This window comes from Schistocerca americana, chromosome 1 (genome assembly GCF_021461395.2).
Source record: "Schistocerca americana isolate TAMUIC-IGC-003095 chromosome 1, iqSchAmer2.1, whole genome shotgun sequence".
Lineage (NCBI taxonomy): Eukaryota > Metazoa > Arthropoda > Insecta > Orthoptera > Acrididae > Schistocerca > Schistocerca americana.
Genome location: NC_060119.1, coordinates 290,415,237 through 290,436,161, shown reverse-complemented (window position 1 = coordinate 290,436,161; position 20,925 = coordinate 290,415,237). Strand labels below are relative to the sequence as shown.

Below are 20,925 nucleotides of genomic sequence, written 5' to 3'. Positions count from 1 at the left end.
TTATACAGCTATTCAGGGTGAGTGAGCATTGTAAGCAGCATCCAGGATATGCAACACATTTCACATCTCTGTAATATTATAGCAAATGGCTGCCTCATGAAACAAGGTAGGTCATCAAGTCATGCTACAGAGATTGGAAATAGGGCTCATCATAAATGTAACTAGACTGCATTCATTTTTTTCAGATCATGATGGCATAGTAGACCTATACATATGGTGCAATAATAATCAAAGTCTACATAAAACAGAGCAGGTGAATAGTATTTGTTTACTGTGAATTACAACTAAAGAATTTCAAGTCATGATGGTTTTGAGGGAATGTGCTTTCAGTTCCCTTTCATATAGCACATAGGAAGGAGAGATTCTCATCAAACGAGTGGTCCAGAAATCACATTGCATCTCTTCCGTAAATTGAGATAAGATAACTTAATTTTAATTCTACAAAATTAAAAACAACACAAATAGTTTTCAAGAACACACACAGATTTATCAACCAGAAAGTTGACTTAGATATTTTTTGTTCACTCCTTCTACCTACAAATTATCAATTTCAACTGGCCTGCTGGCCTGTGGTTGTCATGGGGCTGGAATAGGAGAAAATTGAAAACTCGTCAGTCAGCAAAAACTATTACACGAAGCTCCTTACCATAGATATTAGACCATTAATAAAATTGTAAAGACGGTCAAATTTGAAGCTTGCATTTGAGCAACACTATTATCTTGTTCAAAGATTTTTTGCTAAGGTATGATGGTAGTGGTTATAGTTGTGTGCTTCATGCAAAGATCTTTTTACAGATGTGTAAATCTCTGTGAACCTCTGCCTGTATCATTTGCACATTCTCTTTTGAACCCAGAGTGCAACAGCTTTTGCTCCCTCAACACTTTCCACACCTGGTTGTTAAACCACAGTGAATCATTCCCATCTTTAATCCACTTGCTAGGAACGGTCTTTTTCAAGAGCATGATTTACAATCTATTTACACTTTGCTCATAATTCCTCTACACCCCCTCTACTGGAACTAAATGATGTAAGTGAGATGTTAACAACTGCTTATCCTCTCTTTCTAGCAGAAATACTCTCCTAGCCTTCTTGAATGACTTATTTACTTTAGGGACCACAATCACTATGATGACATCGTGATCACTAACCCCCATCTCCATACTGATGCCATCCATAAGGTCAGGCTGTCTGCAGCTACAAGCTCTTGCATGTGGGCTGTCAAACAAGCTGATCAAGACAGCTTTCAGAAAAGTGTCCAAAAGTATTTCACAAGACTCTCTATCTCTACCCCCTATAATGAACCCACAGATGTCCCAGCCTATATTCAGCAGGTTAAAGTCACCTCCAACTAGTAATGCATGATCTGGGTATTTGCACACTACTGACCATAGACTTTCTTTGAATGACTCTAAAACTGTCTCAGTAAAATCTGGTGTCTGGTAACAACATCCTACAATTAACTTGATTGCATCTAGACCTGTTATATATGACCAATAAACTTTACTGTCACACTCAAATTCAAACTCAAGAGCAACAGTATTTTTGACTCCTGCAATGAACATCAACGGCCTTGCCGCAGTGGACACACTGGTTCCCATGAGATAACCAAAGTTAAGCGCTGTTGAGGATGGTCGGCACTTGGATGGGTGACCATCCAGGCCACCATGTGCTGTTGTCATCTTTCGGGGTGCACTCAGCCTCGTGATGCCAATTGAGGAGCTACTCGACCAAATAGTAGTGGCTTTGGTCAAGAATACCATCATAACGGCCGGGAGAGTGGTGTGCTGACCCCATGCCCCTCCTATCCGCATCCTCCACTGAGGTTGACATGGCGTTCGGATGGTCCCGGTAGGCCACTCGTGGCCTGAAGACGGAGTGAGTGCAATGAACACTCCCCCCTCCTACAGTGTCTAATCTGTCTTTTCAATATACGTTCCCTGACTGACTCACTAAATATCTCAGAGCTTTCCACTTCAGGTTCAGCCAGCCCCTGCTGCCAAGAATAATTTGAGTATGAGAATTTCTGGAGGGTTACAAATTCAGGAACTTTGTTATGAATACTTTGATAATTTACTGACAAAATCTTGACAGTCAAAGTGCCTTTACTCTGAACACAGTGTGATTTTGCTATCTGTGTACTGTCCAGTGATTGTTTATTAGAGTAACTCAAACTACTGTCTAGTCTAAAAAAAACCATATGCATTCCACAAATACTCTGCTACCGGAGCAGCTAGTTCCCTTGTGTAGTGCACCCTTTGCCTGTCAAGGGAATCCTACAATTCCCTTCACATTAATGCAGGTCCAGAATTCTGCTGCCAAGACCATCACAGAGTTGACGAAACCTTTGATTGAGACCTCCGTTTGGCTCCAAATCAAACTACCCTGATCAACTCTGGGAACAATGCTGCAAAATGTGAGCACCACTTGAACCCCTGTGTGAAGCCAGCAGCCTTCACCACTTCAATTAGCAACCTGTATGGACTGAGGATGGCCTCAGCACCCACGTAACAGGTGCTGATGTGAGCCGCAACTTGCATAAAACTGCATCCTGGATTCTTGATAACTGCAGGCAAGGCCTCCACCATATCTCAGATGAGGCCTCCTGGCATATATAAGGAGTACACATTGGCATTCTTTCCAGCACTGAATGCTAACTCCCTTAGGGGCTCCATAGCACATGTAATGTTGGAGCTCCCAATAACTATCACACTCTTGCCCATGCGTGCCTGCTCGGACCCTGCTGAAGAAAAGGCAAACTTTTCACTCTCACAGTGAACAAGCAATGCCAGACCATTAGTCTCCACACTGATCCTCCACTCTGTGCAAACAAATGCATTGCCAACCATGCTGGGTACTCTATCAGGTGCCTCAGCAACAGAGCACCTGAGCAAAGCAAGCAACGCCTGAGGTGTCTCATGTGATGTGCCAAATTCTCTGCCACTGTATACCCCGAGGCAGCAACTTCAAGGTGGATAACCATAGCCAAACGCACATTCAGCTGTTCATGGACCGTGGCCAGCTCCTTCTATGTCCACACACACCATTCACACATCCTAGCAATACTAACTGAAAAAGTAAACTATAAAAGCAGAGAGAAACCTAAATATGCAACTTGATACCCTCCTGATGTATGATCAATGGACTCTGAATGGTTTAATGAGCTCTATAACTTGCTGTTCAGAAGAAATGGAAACTACACTACAGACTGCCTGAATTTACATTTACAATTAAAAACAACAAGATTAAAGCTCTTAAACAGAAAAACATGCATGAGATTTATGAAATATACTACAAAGGAAACAGGAAAAGCCAGATGTGTAACTTGCTGCTCTGGAGATGTGTAGCCGGCAACAGCTGAAGCCTTACCATAAGATGTCAAAACATGTCATTAAATTTTATCTGGGTTTCATGATGTGTCACATGTTGTGGACAGTAAAATACATCTCCTCCTTAAGGGCAGTGGAGTTAAAGACCAAACAACTTCTCTCAGTGATCACTCTGTGAGGCCTGAAAGCTAATTGTTGGTTAGTAGTGAGAATAATTCTAGCAAAATATGTGTCATGCTCTTAGAAGTGCCTTCTGGACTTGTCTGAAGACTCCAGGCCCCTCACTGAGGTATCCAGTCACCCCAAGAACCAACTGCAAAGGAAGTCTTATTCATGTGCATATTAATGACTCAGCCCCTATTATTCAGTGAGGTGTTACTTTCCACCAAGAACTTCCAATCAACATTTCTATATTGCTGATACAGATAGTTTTTATGGCTACCTAAGGCCTGTTGTCTAGGTGTAGCTCATTTGACTAGTAACCAAAATGCCATGGGTTGATGGCTGAAGATTCAACAACCTTGTCAGAGGGCAGAGGAGCTGCAAAGGTTCAAGGCATTCTCTTGCCCTTGGGGAGGAAAACTGCCCCTACAAGGCAAAAGAATCAGCAATGATCAACAGTATGAGGATGCAGAAGGCAATGGAAACCACTGTATTAAAGACAAATAACATGTATCCACAGGGTATGTGGCCTATAAATAAAAAAAGCTTCGTGATTATTGACAAGATTCCAGATTAGACCCCCATTCAGAATTCCAGGAGGTCACTGTCAAGTGGGAGGTGACCATGAAAAAAATATTGAATAAACATTGAAAGGATAATGTTCTATGAATTGGGGCATGGAAAGTCAGAAGTCTGAATGTAGTAGGAAGTTAGAAAATCTGAAAAGGAAAATGCACAATTTAGATACAGTGGGAGTCAGTGAACTTAAATGGTAAGAAGACAAGGACTTCTGGTAAGACGAATATAGGGTAATATCAACAGCAGCAGAAAATGGTATAACAGGAGTGGGAATCATTGTGAATGGGAAGGTAGGTTAGAGAATGAGTTACTGTGAACAGTTCAGTGATCGAGTTGTTCTCATCATATTTGACAGCAAACAAACAATAGTTCATGTATGCATGCCTTGTTGCAAGCTGAAGATGAAGGTGGACAAAATGTATATGAGGATATTGAATAGGTAATACATGTATGTAAAGGGAAATGATAATCTAATAATCTTGGAGGATTGGAATGTACTTTTAGGGGAAGATGATGTGACTTGGCAAGACAGCCAAGCCACTACGAGGTGAAGCCGAAAGGCACGCGTTAAAGCTCACGCAGGCTGGCGTGAGGTCTGGAAAATGACAAGGTCTTTATAGTAGCAAAAATAGTACATAGCTTCTGGAATACTTAACTTTAATCCATAATTGGTGAACATTGGTCTGACGGTACATGCATCACAAGATAAATAGCAAATGATAATGGCGCCTTGCTACATTGTAGCAAATGACGTACCTGAAGGCTATGCTAACTATCGTCTCGGCAAATGAGAGCGTAATTTGTCAGTGAACCATCGCTAGCAAAGTCGGCTGTGCAATTGGGGCGAGTGCTAGGAAGTCTCTCTAGACCTGCCGTGTGGCGGCGCTCGGTCTGCAATCACTGATAGTGGCGACACGCGGGTCCGACATATACTACCGGACCGCGGCCGATTTAAAGGCTACCACCTAGCAAGTGTGGTGTCTGGCGGTGACACCACAGGAGAAATAAAAGAAAGATTTATAGGAGAATATATGCTTGGTAGTAGGAATGTAGGCTGCAGTAATTACTCAGAGATGAAGAAGCCTGGGCAGGATAGAGAAGCATGGAGAACTGCATCAAACCAGTCTCTGGACTGCAGACCACAACAACAACAACAACAACAACATCAGAAATGAAAGAGGAAGAAGATCAATTGAGTTTTACAATAAATTTCAGTTGGTTATAGCAAATACACTATTCAATAATCACAAGAGGAGCAGCTATACTTGGAAAAGACTTGAAGATTGGGATTATTCCAGTTGGATTACATCATTGTCAGACAGAGATTATGAAATCAGATTGTGGATTGCAAGGTGAACCCAAGAGCAGATATAAACTCAGATCACAATTTAGTAATGCTGAAGAGTAAACTGAAGATCATGAGAATTATGCAGAAGAGTAAGTGAGGAAGGAAGTAGGTACTAAAGTTCTAAGGGATGATAAGATACATTTGAAGTTCACTAAAGATGTGGGTACTGTGATAAGGACTGCTATAGCAGGCAGTTCAGTTGGAGAGGAATGGATGTCTCTAAACAGAGCAATCACCGATGTTCGAAAGACAAACATGGGTATTAGGGAGGTAACAATGATCTGAAGAACATACAAAGGCTCTCTGGCTCAGCCATAGAGTGTCTCAAGGATATTTGTAATATTGTACAGTACTATAATGACATATGTAAAGAATATTGTAACTCACTGTACAGCTGTCATAATATTGTACCTAATACATAACACAAAGAATTCCATCAGAATTTCTAAAATCATTAAGGAAAGTTGGAACCAAACAACTATTCAAGTTGATGTGTAGTATGTATGAGAGTTTTGGGAAAATATCATCCACATAATTTCATAGACTAGCAAGGGCAGTTAGGTGTGAGTACTATCACACAATCAGCTAAACAGCTCATGTATCCTTGTCGCTGACAAAAATAATATACAGAAGACTGGAAAAGAAATTGATTAGATGATGATCAGTTTGGCTTTAGGAAAGGTAACGCTTCCAGTGAGGCAGTCCTGACATTGCACTTGATAATGGAAGCAAGACTAAAGAAAAATAAAGACACACTCATAGGATTTGCCAACATGGTTCAAGTGTTTGACAATGTAAAATGGTGCAGGATGTTTGAAATTCTGGGAAAAATAGGAGTAAGCTATAAGCAAAGATGAGTAATATGTAATATGTACAAGAAAGATTGGAAGACCTAAGATGAAGTGATCAGATTGAGAAGGGGTTCCCAAAGGGTGCAGTCTTTCACTCATACTGTTCAGTCTATACATCGAGAAAGCAATGAGTGATGCAAAAGGGAGATTCAAGTGCGGGATCAAAAATCAGGGTGAAAGTATATCAATGATAAGATTAGCTGATGACATTGCTATTCTCAGTGAAAGTGAAGAAGAATACAGGATCTGTTGAATGGCATGAACAGTCTAAAGGGTACAGAATATAGATTGAGAGAAAATCAAAGAAAGACAAAAGTACTGAGAGGAAGCAGAAATGAAAACAGCAAGAAACTTAACATCAGACTTGGTGATTGTGAAGTAGAAAAAATGAAGCAATTCTGCTATCTAGACAGCAAAATAACCCATGATGGACAGAGCAAGAAGGACATAAAAAGCAGACTAGCACTGGCAATAAGGATATTCCTGGCCAAGACAAGTCTACGGTATAAACATAGGCCTTCATTTGAGGAAGAAATTGCTGAGAATGTACTTTTGGAGCACAGCATCATATGGTAGCTACACGTGGGCTGTGGGAAAACCACAACAGATGAGAATTGAATCTTTTATAATGATGTGCTACAGAAGAATGCAGAAAATTAGGTGGACTAATAATATAAGGATTGAGGTGGTTCTCCACCGAATCAGAAAAGAAAGGAATGATGCGACCAGACAGAACTACATTGTCCAGCCATAACTACGGGTTCTTTAATTCCTCCAGCAGAAGACATGAAACTAGAAAAAATTAAGTATTAGCTCACTTTATTACATAAATAATAGAAAAATTTACTTAACTCAACACAGTTCTTTCCCAAAATAGCACTGGGTAATTTACAGCTGCCATTGACTAGCAAAGCATGAATTGATGCACTAGTTAACGAACAGTTGGCTCGCAGTACAAAATTCCACATTTAGCTGCCATTGCCCTACATGGGGATGTTGCCTGGTGTAGCCGAAGTCTGGAACTGGGGCAGAGCTCTTGCATGTTCAACACACACTATATTGACCTCAGCATGAGAGGGCTGCTATGCTGAGGGGGAGGAGTGGTCTTCTGGAGTGCCTGCCACTGGTTGTTGCAGATTGCAGCGAACCCTCGCTAATGTCTGTGGTATCGATTTGCACTGCTGACTCTGGTGTGGCACCACAATCTCTGGAGGATGCCACAAGGAATATAAGGAAAACACTGGCAAGATGAAGGAAATGATGTTAGGGCATGTTGAGGCACCACAGAATAACTTCCATGGCTCTACAATGTAAAAAATGTAGAGGAAGCTAAGGGGTTGGAATAGGAGAGAAATTTGTGGTAAGTCACACTGAACCAGTTAGAAGACTGATGGAGGATAAAAGAACCATACCTAGCTTGGCAAAATACCATGCATAAGAGGCAAGAGTAACAAATGAATATTGAAACAATTAAATAGTAAAAAATATGAAAAACAGTTGCAAAATTGTGTTTATATTAACTTTGATGCCAAAAAAATTTCAAAATTAATTTATGTAATGAAACACTTTCCACAAAGTGCTATTTTAATTAAACTAAAGATCTGGATACACATACCTCAATATTGTATCATCATCCGTTATTACAATCCATTTCACAGTTGGATACTTTTGAGGCTGAAGTGCAACATTATGTATTATACTCATTGTCTTTGCACAGTGGCCAACTTCTGTGTTGGGTACTCCAAGATTAATTGTGGGTATATTCTGATCTGAAGAACATCACATATAATGCCTCTTAACTCAAAGTATTGTTTGGACAGTACAGAATAGACAAAACTTCATCTCACCTGCTACATCACTGTAAAATTCCATATACCCTGTAAATTTACCCCATGTTTTCTTAATTACTGGCACTCTATCTTTGTGGAACTTGCTGCAAGTCTTTATAGCAAAATATATGTGACTTCTTGAAACAGCATCTCCCTGAAATTGAGTTTTGGAAAGAAACACGCTCTCAGAACAGTAATAAACACCTTTTTTTTAAATTTTACACACAGGAAAAGCATTCTTTTATCTTAATTCAAATGATAATTCATTACCCTGTATCTTATAATTAATGTTATATACAGTTGACCACATTGCTCTATGGTCTAAGCAACTGTTCATATTTCTTCAGGCACAGGCAATGTATAAAAAAGAATTATAAAGTGCTCCTAGGGACTGGGAGTGACTTCATCAATGCTAGATTCTACATGTATACATTTAGATATTCCTCAACTCACAGTTTGTGGGCTCTGCTGTTTACATCCACTTATGAGATCTTCTTATGCAGTTTCTTTAGTTTCTGAATTTTCTACAGGTGGTGGTGTGTGAAACATATATTTTGTGAGCTTGGATGTAACCCTTTTAAAAATGTTTTCTGCATAAAACCAACACATAGACCAATTCTGTAATGTTGCAAGTATGGTGTTTTCTGAACTATGTCTGAAAATCCAAACAAACTTTGTGTTCAATTGTGATAAGTGTAATGAGCATTACCAAAAGGATACTAATGGAGTTAGCACACATTCTACCAAGGATTACATGCAAGTCCACAGAGTATACTACCTTGACTGGAAAGAAATGAGACTGCACAAATTACTAAGAAAATGTTTGCTGTGTTTGCTGTGGCTTAATAGTGGTGATTATTTGTCCTCAGCATCCTTAAACCTTGGCAAATTACATCAAAATTGATAAAGTCTGTAGCACTGGATGCGAAATTTAGTATGTATGTGTTCCTATGCTCTGCTGATGGGGGAAAAAGGCAGTGCCAATGAATAGTTGCACAAGAAATTTCTAGAAAAAAAGCTTTTGTGTAGTAAAATGAATGAAAGAAAATGAATTCAGATGTCTTCTACTTTATGGGCAACCAGTTCTAAATGAACATATTTGGTAAGTACACTATTATGCATCATCAGTATTGTTTCATTTGTGTGAGACACTGTAAATCACATTTTCTGGTGTAGTGCAATAACACACCTGTAGGAAACTGCTTGTCCACTGTCACCGCATTGATCAATTTTGTTTAAACTTGTCACACCTTAAGAATACAGACTGCATTGGAAAACAACATTGCATTAATACACAACTGCAAAGAGGTTAGTAATGTATGTTGCATCATTTCTTTCATGTCAAAGTAGTATGTTTCACATAGCAAGTGCACACAAGAAAGCAAAACAATGCAAGCCAGGAAAAATGGAAAATAAGTGAAATGTGCACTATCCATGAATGAGCAATTGGTTTGGAAGAGATAACTGTATTTTGAATAAAAAACTTCATTCAATTAATGGTCACTGATTATTCCAAACACATCTAAGCTATTCAGCTGCTGTTCCTCTAATAATAACCTTTTACCAATTACATGAGCAAATTGATGAGTGATGAAGAAATGGTTATACACTATGTGGAGGCTGCTTATTTACAATGATCTTTGTTTGCTACAATTATAACAGAAATTCATGCACTTAGAATCACAAGTCTAATAATTTGCCTTTAAATAAATGTGATGATAACAGTGATGTCAAATGTCCTAAACCAAAAACAATTTAATTTAGTTCTGAATCTCCAGACATTACCAGTTTCCTATTTTAAGTAATATTTTTTATGATCCCCGTTAAGACCGAGCGAGATGGCGCAGTGGTTAGCACACTGGACTCGCATTCAGGAGGACGACGGTTCAATCCCGTCTCCGGCCATCATGATTTAAGTTTTCTGTGATTTCTCTACATCACTTCAGGCAAATGCCGGGATGGATCCTTTGAAATGGCATGGCCGATTTCCTTCCCCATCCTTCCCTAACTCGAGCTTGCGCTCCGTCTCTAATAACCTCGTTGTCAACGGGACGTTAAACACTAAATCTCCTCCTCCATCCCTGTTAAGATAAAGAACTCTGCTTCCTACCATAAATAGGAGATAAAATCCACATGGAAATTATTTTTATGTAAAATATAGAGGTTGAAACTGAACCTTTTCTCCCATTCTGGCCATATCAATACCACTTCTCAATGTTAGTTTTTTCTCATAAACTTTTTCTTTCTCTACAATATTTTTTATCTTTGCATTCATCTCCTTTCTTTCTTTGGGTTATTTGCCCATTTTTTTCCTTATTGTTTCTTCACTGAACTCCTTTTAGTCCTACGATTATTTCTTCCTTCATGTTGCATATCACCTTTTAACAACAAAGTCCAGCTTATAATTAGTTTCCTATATGTGAGAGACCTAAAAGATTAAAGTTGTGTTTCATTAGCACATTGTCATCAATTCTGCAACATCACCACACACAATACGAAATTGTACCATGTGATTCTAGTTTTTACATTTCATTCTACTAACCACATAACACATCATTAGTCACGTCCCTTTGTGCTCATTGATTTTCCTCCAGGATTTTTCCTCTCATTATATCATTTAAGAAGTCATTGAACCAAATCAGATGCTACATCTATTTGTTTTTCCTTTCCTGTACAGATCAGTGCCCTTCCTTCATAGAGTCCTTGCAACACTTCCTAATTAATTTACCTTTCTATACCAAATTTTTATGTGCTCGTCCTTACCCATATCTCTACAGCTTCTAATGCTGCCCTTTCCCAAGAAAGGGGCAACAATAAGAAGAGATCAAATAGTTTTTGCAATCAGAAATAACTTGCATGTATGGAAACAACACTGTGTTCCCTGACTTGTCTTAACAAATTTACAGATCACCTTGAGAGAATAGAAGATATAAAAGAGACAAATAAAAACTGACCTACTGGAACATTATTAAGTCTTTCAACATGACGCACTATAAAGTGACAAACAAACACTGACCTACTAGAACAGTAAGTCTTTCAACATGACAAACTTCTTCATTTCATAAATGAAAATGTGAGCTAACCTGAAACATGTAGAGGTTATATGAGCATGTAGAAAGGGGATTTCGAAAATCTATATCTTTGAAAAGTCTCATATTTCATAATGTGCCATTCTTGAGTGCTTATAAACATGTATCTGAAAAGGGAGAGTACAAAAACTACATATGCATCTTTCTCTTACAGATTTGGAAGTCTTCAAGAGCATTCACACAAATTACTTATAAATAATTATGAATCCACAGGTATACTTCTAGCACTTTATGGAACTAGTGAAAACCTTATATGAAAATTCCAGAATAGAGACAGTGGGGGGAAAACATCTGCTTCTGCAACTCAGATGGAAATATGAGTAACAATGATATCATCATAAAGAAAGTCACGATTACAATATGATGAAAACGTTTTAATTCAAACTCATTGAAATCTGAGGAAGCTACTTGTTTTCTTTCTGTAAAGTGGCATTACGAACACTGATATTTATGACATGTTAGTAATGGTGTGCACTGGACTTAAAATATAAGTATTTGACTTTATCCAGTTACAAGAACAGAATTATTGCACTTCATCTCAGTTTATTGCGTGGTATAATAAACTAACTTGAATAGCTCAATATGTTCTTACACAATATCTGATGAGCCTTGGAGATGTAGCACACATGGAACGATATTTAGAACACAGGAATGGAGTATCCACCAAAGATGGTCCTTTGCCATCATCCCACACAAACTGAGCTAACTCATACTGTGCATCAATGGCAAAATTTTGTTGATAAGTCTCATTTTCAGAAAGCCGCTGTCCCAACCTACAAGAGAAACAAAATAGGATTATAACAATGCAATGATAAAAAATCACATGTTTGAGATCTTGCTGTTGGTGAGGACAAAAGTCTATATAACTGTCTTTTTGTAGCACACAGACCTCCAGGCATTCTATGGCATGCAAAGAAGACATTTAACATAATTAATTTCATAATACAGGGACATTGCTTTATTGTAGCACTGACAGTGTGGGTTGAGAAGTTTTCACATTCCCATGAAGCTGAGATCTACACTGGCAGAGGCACTGTAACTGGTATGGCCTCCCAAGTCTGACAGGTCCCAACAGACGAACAAGACAAAGTGTGTCTCACAAAACCCCACCTCTCTGATGTCACATCCCATGTACCTTGGCCCTTCATACCACAGCTCAGTGTGATAGGGATCAAAGCAGGCTTCAGTCTAGTGAGCAGTCACAGAAGCGGAGCTCTAGAGCCTGCTTCACATCCAGTCTGGAGAGGAGACATCTACAGCCTTCCAGACAGATCACATTACTTCCTGCAATAGAAAACTGATTGAATATGTGACTGTCCCTGGCTAACCATGACAAGATGATCCTTTTCCAGCACCTGTTCAGGATGCAACTTGTTTGTGTGAATGTACGGCCTCAGCATTTTGGAGAGGGCTGTAACTGCTGTAAATCTTACTCTACTGAAATTTAGCATTGAACATCTGTTCCACAAAAATGTCAATGTGGCAGGTTAGTATACTGTGGATAGGGTTGTTGGAGGAACTATTGCTATGTGCAAACTCCTGGGATATCTTGGTCTGGGTCAGACAGATTGGAAGTAGTGGACTGTGGGAATTCAGCAAGTATATTCTTAACACAGGACACACCCAGCCTCGGATGTGCCTACACCTTGATTAAAACAAAACATCATGATTACTTTTACCACACTCCATTGAGGGAACATAAAGTGCAGGGCACTTGGGACTATACTGGAACTACGAGTGGAAGTAAATAATATAATGTGGATATCACTGGGGTAAGAGATATGAAGAAAGGAAGTGGATCACATCAAGTTGTTGTCAGAAAATGCTTTTCACTGTACAGGCAAAGACTGAGGTGAGTATTCAGGAATGGATTCTATCATTAACAACAAATATAAAGATGAAATTGTTGTTAGAGAAGTAATCTCAGGCAGAACAACAAGAATAGTATTAAAAATCAACAAAAGGGATTCACTGTTAATAGAACAAGTTTATACCCAACAACCACACACCCAGCTGAAGATCTTGGAAATATTTATGAGAAGCTAAAAAGAACAGTTAAAACAAAAGTAATAGGTGAATTTAATGCAAAAGTGCAGTCCGTGTGGAAAAACATTCTTCAGCAGGAAATTTTGGATTCTATACCAGGAATAAAACATTTTATTGGAATTTGCTGAGGAGAGCCAAATGTACTTCCTACATATAATTTTCAAGAACTGCTCAGGCAGGAAGTCAAACTGAAAAGGATTAAGGCGAACTAAAGTGAGATTTACTATGTGCTTCAAACAACAAACAAACCATGAAGGACGTGTTGGTCAGTCCATTGTCTCTATCGAACACAGGCTACTAAGATGCAATATTAAACTGGGCATTAAGTAAGAAGCATTTAAACTTATTAAGCATAAAACCAGTTTCACTGACACAAAAAATTAGGTGCAGAAGAAATCGAAGAAAGAAAAAGATGTTAACGGCTCTATTGAATGAAAACAGATAAAGAAGAGGAAAAATAGTAAATAATAAAAGTCAGACAGAACTGGCTGATGTGAACAAGACTATTCACAAGTATTAAAAAGAAGACATCAGAAAGTGTAATGAGAAGAGAGAGAAATCAGGAACAACTGAAGTATGAAGAAAATGAAATAAGTACCAATGCTGGGGAGAAACATGGCATTACTACGAAGAAACAGAAGATCATCATAAAGGTGTTTAAAGATTTCTTCAACAATCTACAGAAGGCACCTAGAGAAATGAACACTCAAATAATAGACTATGAGAATAAGTGGATTCCAGATGTATTACCATAAGAAATAAACAAAGTAATTAAGTGCATGGAAACAAGAAAACCTCTTTGGAATTATGGGATAACAGTATAAATAATAAAAGTGGAAGGATAAGAGGTGAAAGCAAAAACTGCACAATTATTCACCAACCATTTGCACAAGAAGATCACACCAGATAGTTGGAACAATGCTGTCATTGTTGTACTCCACAGAACTGGGAGCAGGTAAGATGTAAACAACTCCAGGCCCACTAGCCTTTTGTCAACTGTACACAAGATTTTATAAAAACCATTGCTAACTGACTAAAAAAACTTAAGCCTTTAACAAGGGAAAAAACTAACTGCCTTAAGAAATCTACAGATTGTCAGTTAGCACCAAAAACATATGAGTTGCTACTTTGCACATGATGTGTAAACCATGAGAAAGTGTCTGTGCCAAAACCAAATCTGTGAAACAGAATCCACAAACATCAGTTCAGTAAAGTATACATACAAGAAATCTACTGCTTCCAGTCAATTATGTGAAGGAAATGAAAGTCCAGAATTGATGGAGTAATCAGGCAAGGTGACTCCATTTCACCAAGGTCATATTCTGCAGGCTTGGTCAAGGTCTTCAAATCATTAAACTAGGCTGAAGAAAGAATATACATAAATGAATCTTATCTGAACCTCATTTTATTTTCAGGTCACATCATTCAGTTTGTTCATGACCTAGAAGAATTTCAGCAAAGGATGGGGAAACTCGACTGATGACTACTTACCGTAAGACCAAAATAATATACAATCCATATCCCAGGAGAAAAATAATCAAGGACTATGTGATCAATTTGTATAATGAGAGAGAGAGAGAGAGAGAGAGAGAGAGAGAGAGAGAGACAGAGAGAGAGAAAAGAAAACCACCAACTGGATGGACACTTAAAGAAATAAACAGAAGTGTGAAAATGGCTTGAACTTCATTTGGGAAACTGAATGCTACATTCAAAAGTAAATTCTCAGTGTACCTTAAATGGAAGGTCTATATCTAGTGTATACTGCCAGTGCTAAAATAGGGAAATGAAAAATGGATGTTAATCATACAAACAGCACAAAAAGTGAGATCTGTCTCGTATGTAATGGAAAGATCCATGTTAGGCATCACAAAAAGGCACAGTTAAGTGAACAAATGGACAGGAGAAAAGGAATGAGTTGACATCCTAGTAGTGACTGCTACAAAAATGAAATGGAGGTAGGCTGAACCCACACCAAGACAAAATAATGGTAAGAACAGTAGAATTTGATGTCCCATAGATAATGAGGATAATGAGGTCATTAGAGATGGAGCACAAGCTTGTATTAGGAAAGAATGGGGACATTAAGTTGGCCATGTCCTTTTCAAAGGAGTCATCCCAGCATTTGGTTTAAGTGGATGGCAAGACAGAGAACTGTCACTCCTCCTGAATGTGAGTCCAACAAGATGGAGATGGACTAAGGAGGTTATGTGTTGAATTCTGTTGTAACTGCGACCAGGATGGTCGCGGGGTAGCAATGACGGAAAGCGCGGCGGGACCCGCAGAGAGGCCCGCGAACAACAACACAACGAAAGAGGATGGACACGACCAATGAATGACAGAACAAATACAACAAGACCAAACAACAGAGTCACAAGGAAACAAGCACGTCCACTCGTATACGAACCAGGAAGTAAGCAGTCTAGAGCAAAGCGAGGTGTAAACCGACGTAAGTGAGATAAGACTGACTGGCTGAGCGAGAGGCCGGCACTTAAGTACACTATCAGGGGCGCCGCTATTGGCCGCTGGGACCACGTGTTCAACTGTGGCACCCTCACACTAAAATCAGGCCAGGAGGCAAGCGTCGCCACAGCTTACAGCGCGATGGTGCAGAGACGTCTATGGGTCATCGACGTCCATGATGTCTGGCGCGAAATCAAATTCCGCGGTGCACGGTACGAGATCCCTCCCCCCTGAAACTTGCGCGTAGAGGCGGAAATGCCCCGGACGGTGCCAAGGTGGGTGGCAGCGGGAAGGGGAACTGGGCGTATCAACCGCTAGTGGCGGGGAGTAAGGGACGCCCGAGGTATCCATGACAGCCGATACAGAATCCAGGGCGGGGGAGGGAGCCGCCGATCCACCCAGAGGCAGAGAGGGCCTACGGCAGGCCCATGGGGAGATGGCAACCGGGGGCTGGGACAGTAACTCGAGGACCACGTCCGTACCTGAAGGAGATAGGGAAAGGTAGGGAAAGAGGCAGCGGCGCAAGTCCCATGGCAGCACGAGGGCGGAGCTGATTATGATGGCGGCGCTCCAACCCTTTCGACGTTTGCACCGCAGTCACACGCCGCCCATGGGCCGCGACCACCGTGGCGGGTGTCCAACCCGCCTTGCGCCCGTACTCGCAGTCCCACATGGCCATGCCAGGTGCATACCGCTGCGAGGGCTGGGAGTGGGGGTGGGTGGAGGAAGGCATCAGCAAATGGAGCAGGGTCCGTGGTTGTCGCCCATGAAGGAGCTCTGCTGGACTGCATCCGTCAATTGGCATAGTGCAATAGGTGCTCAAAAACAGGGTGAGGGTCAACATGGTTGGAGATGTGTCAACCGCCTTAGTCAACTGGTGTTTAAAAGTGCGGACAAGCCTCTCCGCCTCACCATTGGATGAAGGGTGGAAAGGGGGGCTACGGATATGCTTGATATCGTTGGCCTGACAGAAGTCGTGGAAGGAGGATGCTGTGAATTGGGGACCATTATCGGAGACCAACGTGTGGGGGCAGGCCCTCAATGGCAAGAACCTGGGCCATGGCCATGATTGTAGCCTCCGTGGTGGTGGATGCTATTCAGACAACATATGGGTATTTCGAGTAAGCATCAACGATGAGTAATCACATGGTCCCCAAAAACGGGCCCGCAAAATTGATATGGATGCGATTCCAGGGCCGGCGAGGCACAGGCCAGGGTGCAAACGACTGAGGGGGGCTTGCCTGGTGTTGCGCACAGACAGTACACCGACGGATCAGGCACTCAATATCGCCATCGATGGCGGGCCAATACACAAGCGGGCGGGCCAAAACTTTCAACTTTCATATGGGACATACCCCAGTGCCCACGGTGTAACAAACAGAGCACCTGAAGCCGCAATTCCGGAGGAAGGACCACCCAGTGGACATCTGACTCCGTGGCCAACAGAAGGACATCATCGGCCACAGAGAGCCTGTGGGACAGGTGGCACCAGGAGCTGAAATCAGGCTGCATCTGACGAGTAACATAGGACGGCTACCCGTGGGCCACGTAGTTGAGAACCTGCCGCAAGACAGGGTCGCAGCTGGTAGCCGCAGCAACGTCAGCAGCCATAAGAGGAAGACTGTCCAGTGCATCCCGGTGGGCAGAATCAATGTGAAAGCAGAGGACCTCCTGTTGGTCAAAGGCAGGATCGGGGCCTGCTGGGAGACGTGACAAAGTGTCCGCATTAGCATGGAAGGTGGTGGGCTTATACCAGATGGTGTAAGTGTAATTACGTAAAAACAATGCCCAGCGCTGGAGAAGTTGAGCCGTCTGCTCGGGAAGGTGAGAGTAACCAAGGGTTTATGGTCTGGCAGGAGGGTGAACTTTGCCCCAACAAGATAGGTGTGAAATTTTTGGACGGCGAACACGATCGCCAGGGCATCCTACAGGATGACTAATGGAAGATATATTTATGGGATAAACAAATAAACGGGATAAATATTACTGATGCAAGCTGAAGATTGTAATGTAAAGAGTGATGTGGAAGAGGCCAGTACCCAGCTGTACATGATAAATGGCTGATGATGTTTTTCTGATAGTCATCATCATCATGATCATCACCATAATTACAAATTGTCTGAAATACCATTTCAAACAATTTACAGTATCTTACAATGTGTAGGATGGGAGGTATATTGGTTGTGTCTCTTTCGAAGGAACCATTTGCATCAATTGATTTAAAGAAAATAATAAAAGAAAACCTAAATATGGATGTTGCAATGTAACAACCTTAGATTTCATGTAGGAGTGGGTGATACATGACATTTACTGAATTACTCAATATATTGTAATTTTTATGATGTTGTATTTTTATATCTGTGTTCATCCCTTTCATATTTGTAGAGTGGAAGATCTACAGGAGGTAAGTCTCACAACACTGGGTTTTCTTTATTTAGGAAAAACATAATAAATACCACAGAACATGATCTATGTTCTCAAAATTATGAAATGGGTTGCATACTAAAGTACTCTATAATGTGCACAGTAAAGTTTTCTTAGAATTAATAGAAAAAAATTTTATTTTGCAAAATTGTCATTGAAAACGTGTTATGTACCACAGTACTGTTATATCCTAGCCAGTAATGCCACCCGAGCCCGCTGCCAAAAGGTTGGCAGCATCAAAGTCCGGACGCCGTCCGCATAAGCAGCGCCAGCGAGACAGCAAATCGCCGCAAGTCTGCGCGCGCCACCGCTGGCTTCTGGGTTCTTAAGCGCTGGAGTCGCGAGCGCTAGGACAGTTCTGTATTCGCCGCGCAGTTGTATACTCGCCACCGAATTGTGTACTTGCTAGTCAGTTGTGTGTTCATCGCAGCAGAGTTGTTGTTTGTCGTCAGCCGACGCTGACCTAGCCGCTCCGACTCGAACTAGACAGATTTCTGTAGACACGGAGTTCACTACTGTGTTGCTGTATCTTCGTTAATAAAGATACGTACCGACTTTTATTTAATCAGAGTGTTTGGGTTTTCCTCTTTCTGTTCACTGTTCCAGCGGACCGGTCGGCCCGCTACTAAAAGTGTGGCGGTGACTTTGTAAGCCGTTTCTACAGCGAATTGCTTGTCGCTACGAACGCCGCCACAAAAAATACAAATACTGCTGTTCTGTACTAAATACTCAATGAATGCTGAAAAAAGTTCAAGGAGATGTTTAAAACAAATTCAGTTACATTATCAGACACTATGCTATATCACAACTTATGATATTTTGCAACACTGAAACAATTAAAGAAGAAATCTATAAAACAAAATGTTACACTTATTTCTTTACAGAAATCAAGATAAAACTGATCACTCCCTCCATAAAGATAATCAATTATGAAAAGAAACTCTTCCTTCTTTTGAAGCTGTGATTTCTTGCTCATCATTCTGCAAATCCAACACAGTGGATAGTATATCACATACACTATGATCTTTCTTCAATATCTTATAGTGTGGCCACATTTGCAGTTCCCTGAATGCTTTCTTCCATTTCATGACACCAGGTCTGTCACTATTAACTTTACGTTTATTCACACTAATTCTAATATCTACACCTGATTAGTCTCAATAACACTTACAGATGATTTACCAAAGTCAAAAAAACTTCCTGCAACTTCACAAGGTTGGTGGCAGGCACACAGACCTACAACTTCCTAATAGCATGGACATACACCAAAAACCATCTGTGAATAGCCATTTCAACTACTTGCATGAGGAAGATGACATAGTGCTTTTAGCAGGGAACTGGCATTAGCACATAGCTCATTTATACAGCAATAACTTATTTTCAATAAAATTGGCACTTGGCATCTTTAGAACATCCATTCTACATGCATTATTCATTATCTAATGCTATTTGGAATAATTTAAAATAAATGTAAATAACAAGACACAGTAAGTTGCAGACATGCGCAATTAAAAGACACTTGCATAAAGCTTTTGGCCACAGCCTTCATCAGCAAAACAGAAACACATGCCATTCACACAGACACACACACACACACACACACACACAAGCAAGCGCACCTTGCAAGCAAGAATGAGAAAGCTTTATATTGGTGTCTTTTAATTGTGCCTGTCTGCAACTTAACATGCTTTTCTTTACCTAAATTTCTGATAGTCCTAATGGAGTTTCCATTCTATGAAAGTAAATAACAAATTAGTTATACTGTTTCATTTAAAAAATATTTTCTAAGCCAGCAAGACAATAACTCACTCACGCAATACAGTTTTTATACAAAATTATCAAATAAAAAGTCCCAGAAAATACTGCACAGTGTTTAGTTAATTACTGGAATTGCAAACAGTTCAGGGGGTAATAATCTTAATCTAGTTTACAAGGTAGTTGGTTGTAATAAATAATGTAACTCTGGCATTGAAACCTCTGTAAATAGAAGCAATTAAAATAATTAAGCACTTTGGCAGAAATCTGGACAATTCAAAAACAACTGTTCAAAACCAACATTTTATGAAATTTTGTATAAAAACAAAACTGTGTAAGAAGACAAAGGGTATCAACAACTTTCTTAATTTTTCTGGCATTCTCTATCACACTGAAGTTTTTTGAATATGTAGTTTCTCATTATAATTTTACAAAAGTGTTACTAGGGTCATTCAATAATTGAAGAGAAAAATTGGTCTGAGGAAAAACTGTTAGTAGGGCAAGTTAGATACTTTTACGGCTTTAAGTTGGCATCACTGGGATGAGCCCCAATCAGCTGATGTATCAACATTGTTTTGTTTATAACCTCAAAAATACATATCAAGATGGCGAGTCTGCTTGAAATGTCCACAATAGTTGAACAACATTCTGTTATTTGTTTTTTACTTGCTGAAGGCGAGAAACCAGTGAATATATACTGTAGAATGTCTAATGTTTATGGCGAAGGTTGTATGAATCATGCAAAGTTTTACAAGTGGGTAGAGCATTTTAAATATGGTCGTGACTCAGTGACTGACGAACACTGTTCTGGCTGACCAGTTGCAGTTTCAACTCCTTCACTTGAAAGTTGAATCGATGGCATTATTTGTGCTGACCACCGTGTGACTGTGGGAATGATAGTTGATACGGTTCAAGTTAGTAATGGTATAGTTCATAACATTATCTGTAAGAAGATGAAGTACCGCAAAACATGTGCAAGATGGGTCCCAAAGGAATTGACACGGCTACACAAGGAAACAAGCTTGAGAGTGTGCACAGAGCTAAAGGAACATTAT

At 40.2% G+C, this 20,925-nt stretch overlaps 1 protein-coding gene across 2 annotated transcripts in view; it reads right to left on the bottom strand.

Annotated features, from left to right (window-relative positions):
• The window catches only part of LOC124594957 (beta-1,3-glucosyltransferase), a 107,473-nt gene that overhangs the window by 33,902 nt on the left and 52,646 nt on the right, over positions 1 to 20,925 (bottom strand). For both annotated transcript variants that reach the window (XM_047133480.1, XM_047133471.1), the window contains exons 7-9: positions 11,778 to 11,958; positions 8,115 to 8,250; positions 7,883 to 8,036 (exon numbers count right to left, since the gene is read on the bottom strand). In XM_047133480.1, the coding sequence (XP_046989436.1) occupies positions 7,883 to 8,036; positions 8,115 to 8,250; positions 11,778 to 11,958 (471 nt within the window). The remainder of the gene's footprint in view (positions 1 to 7,882; positions 8,037 to 8,114; positions 8,251 to 11,777; positions 11,959 to 20,925) is intronic.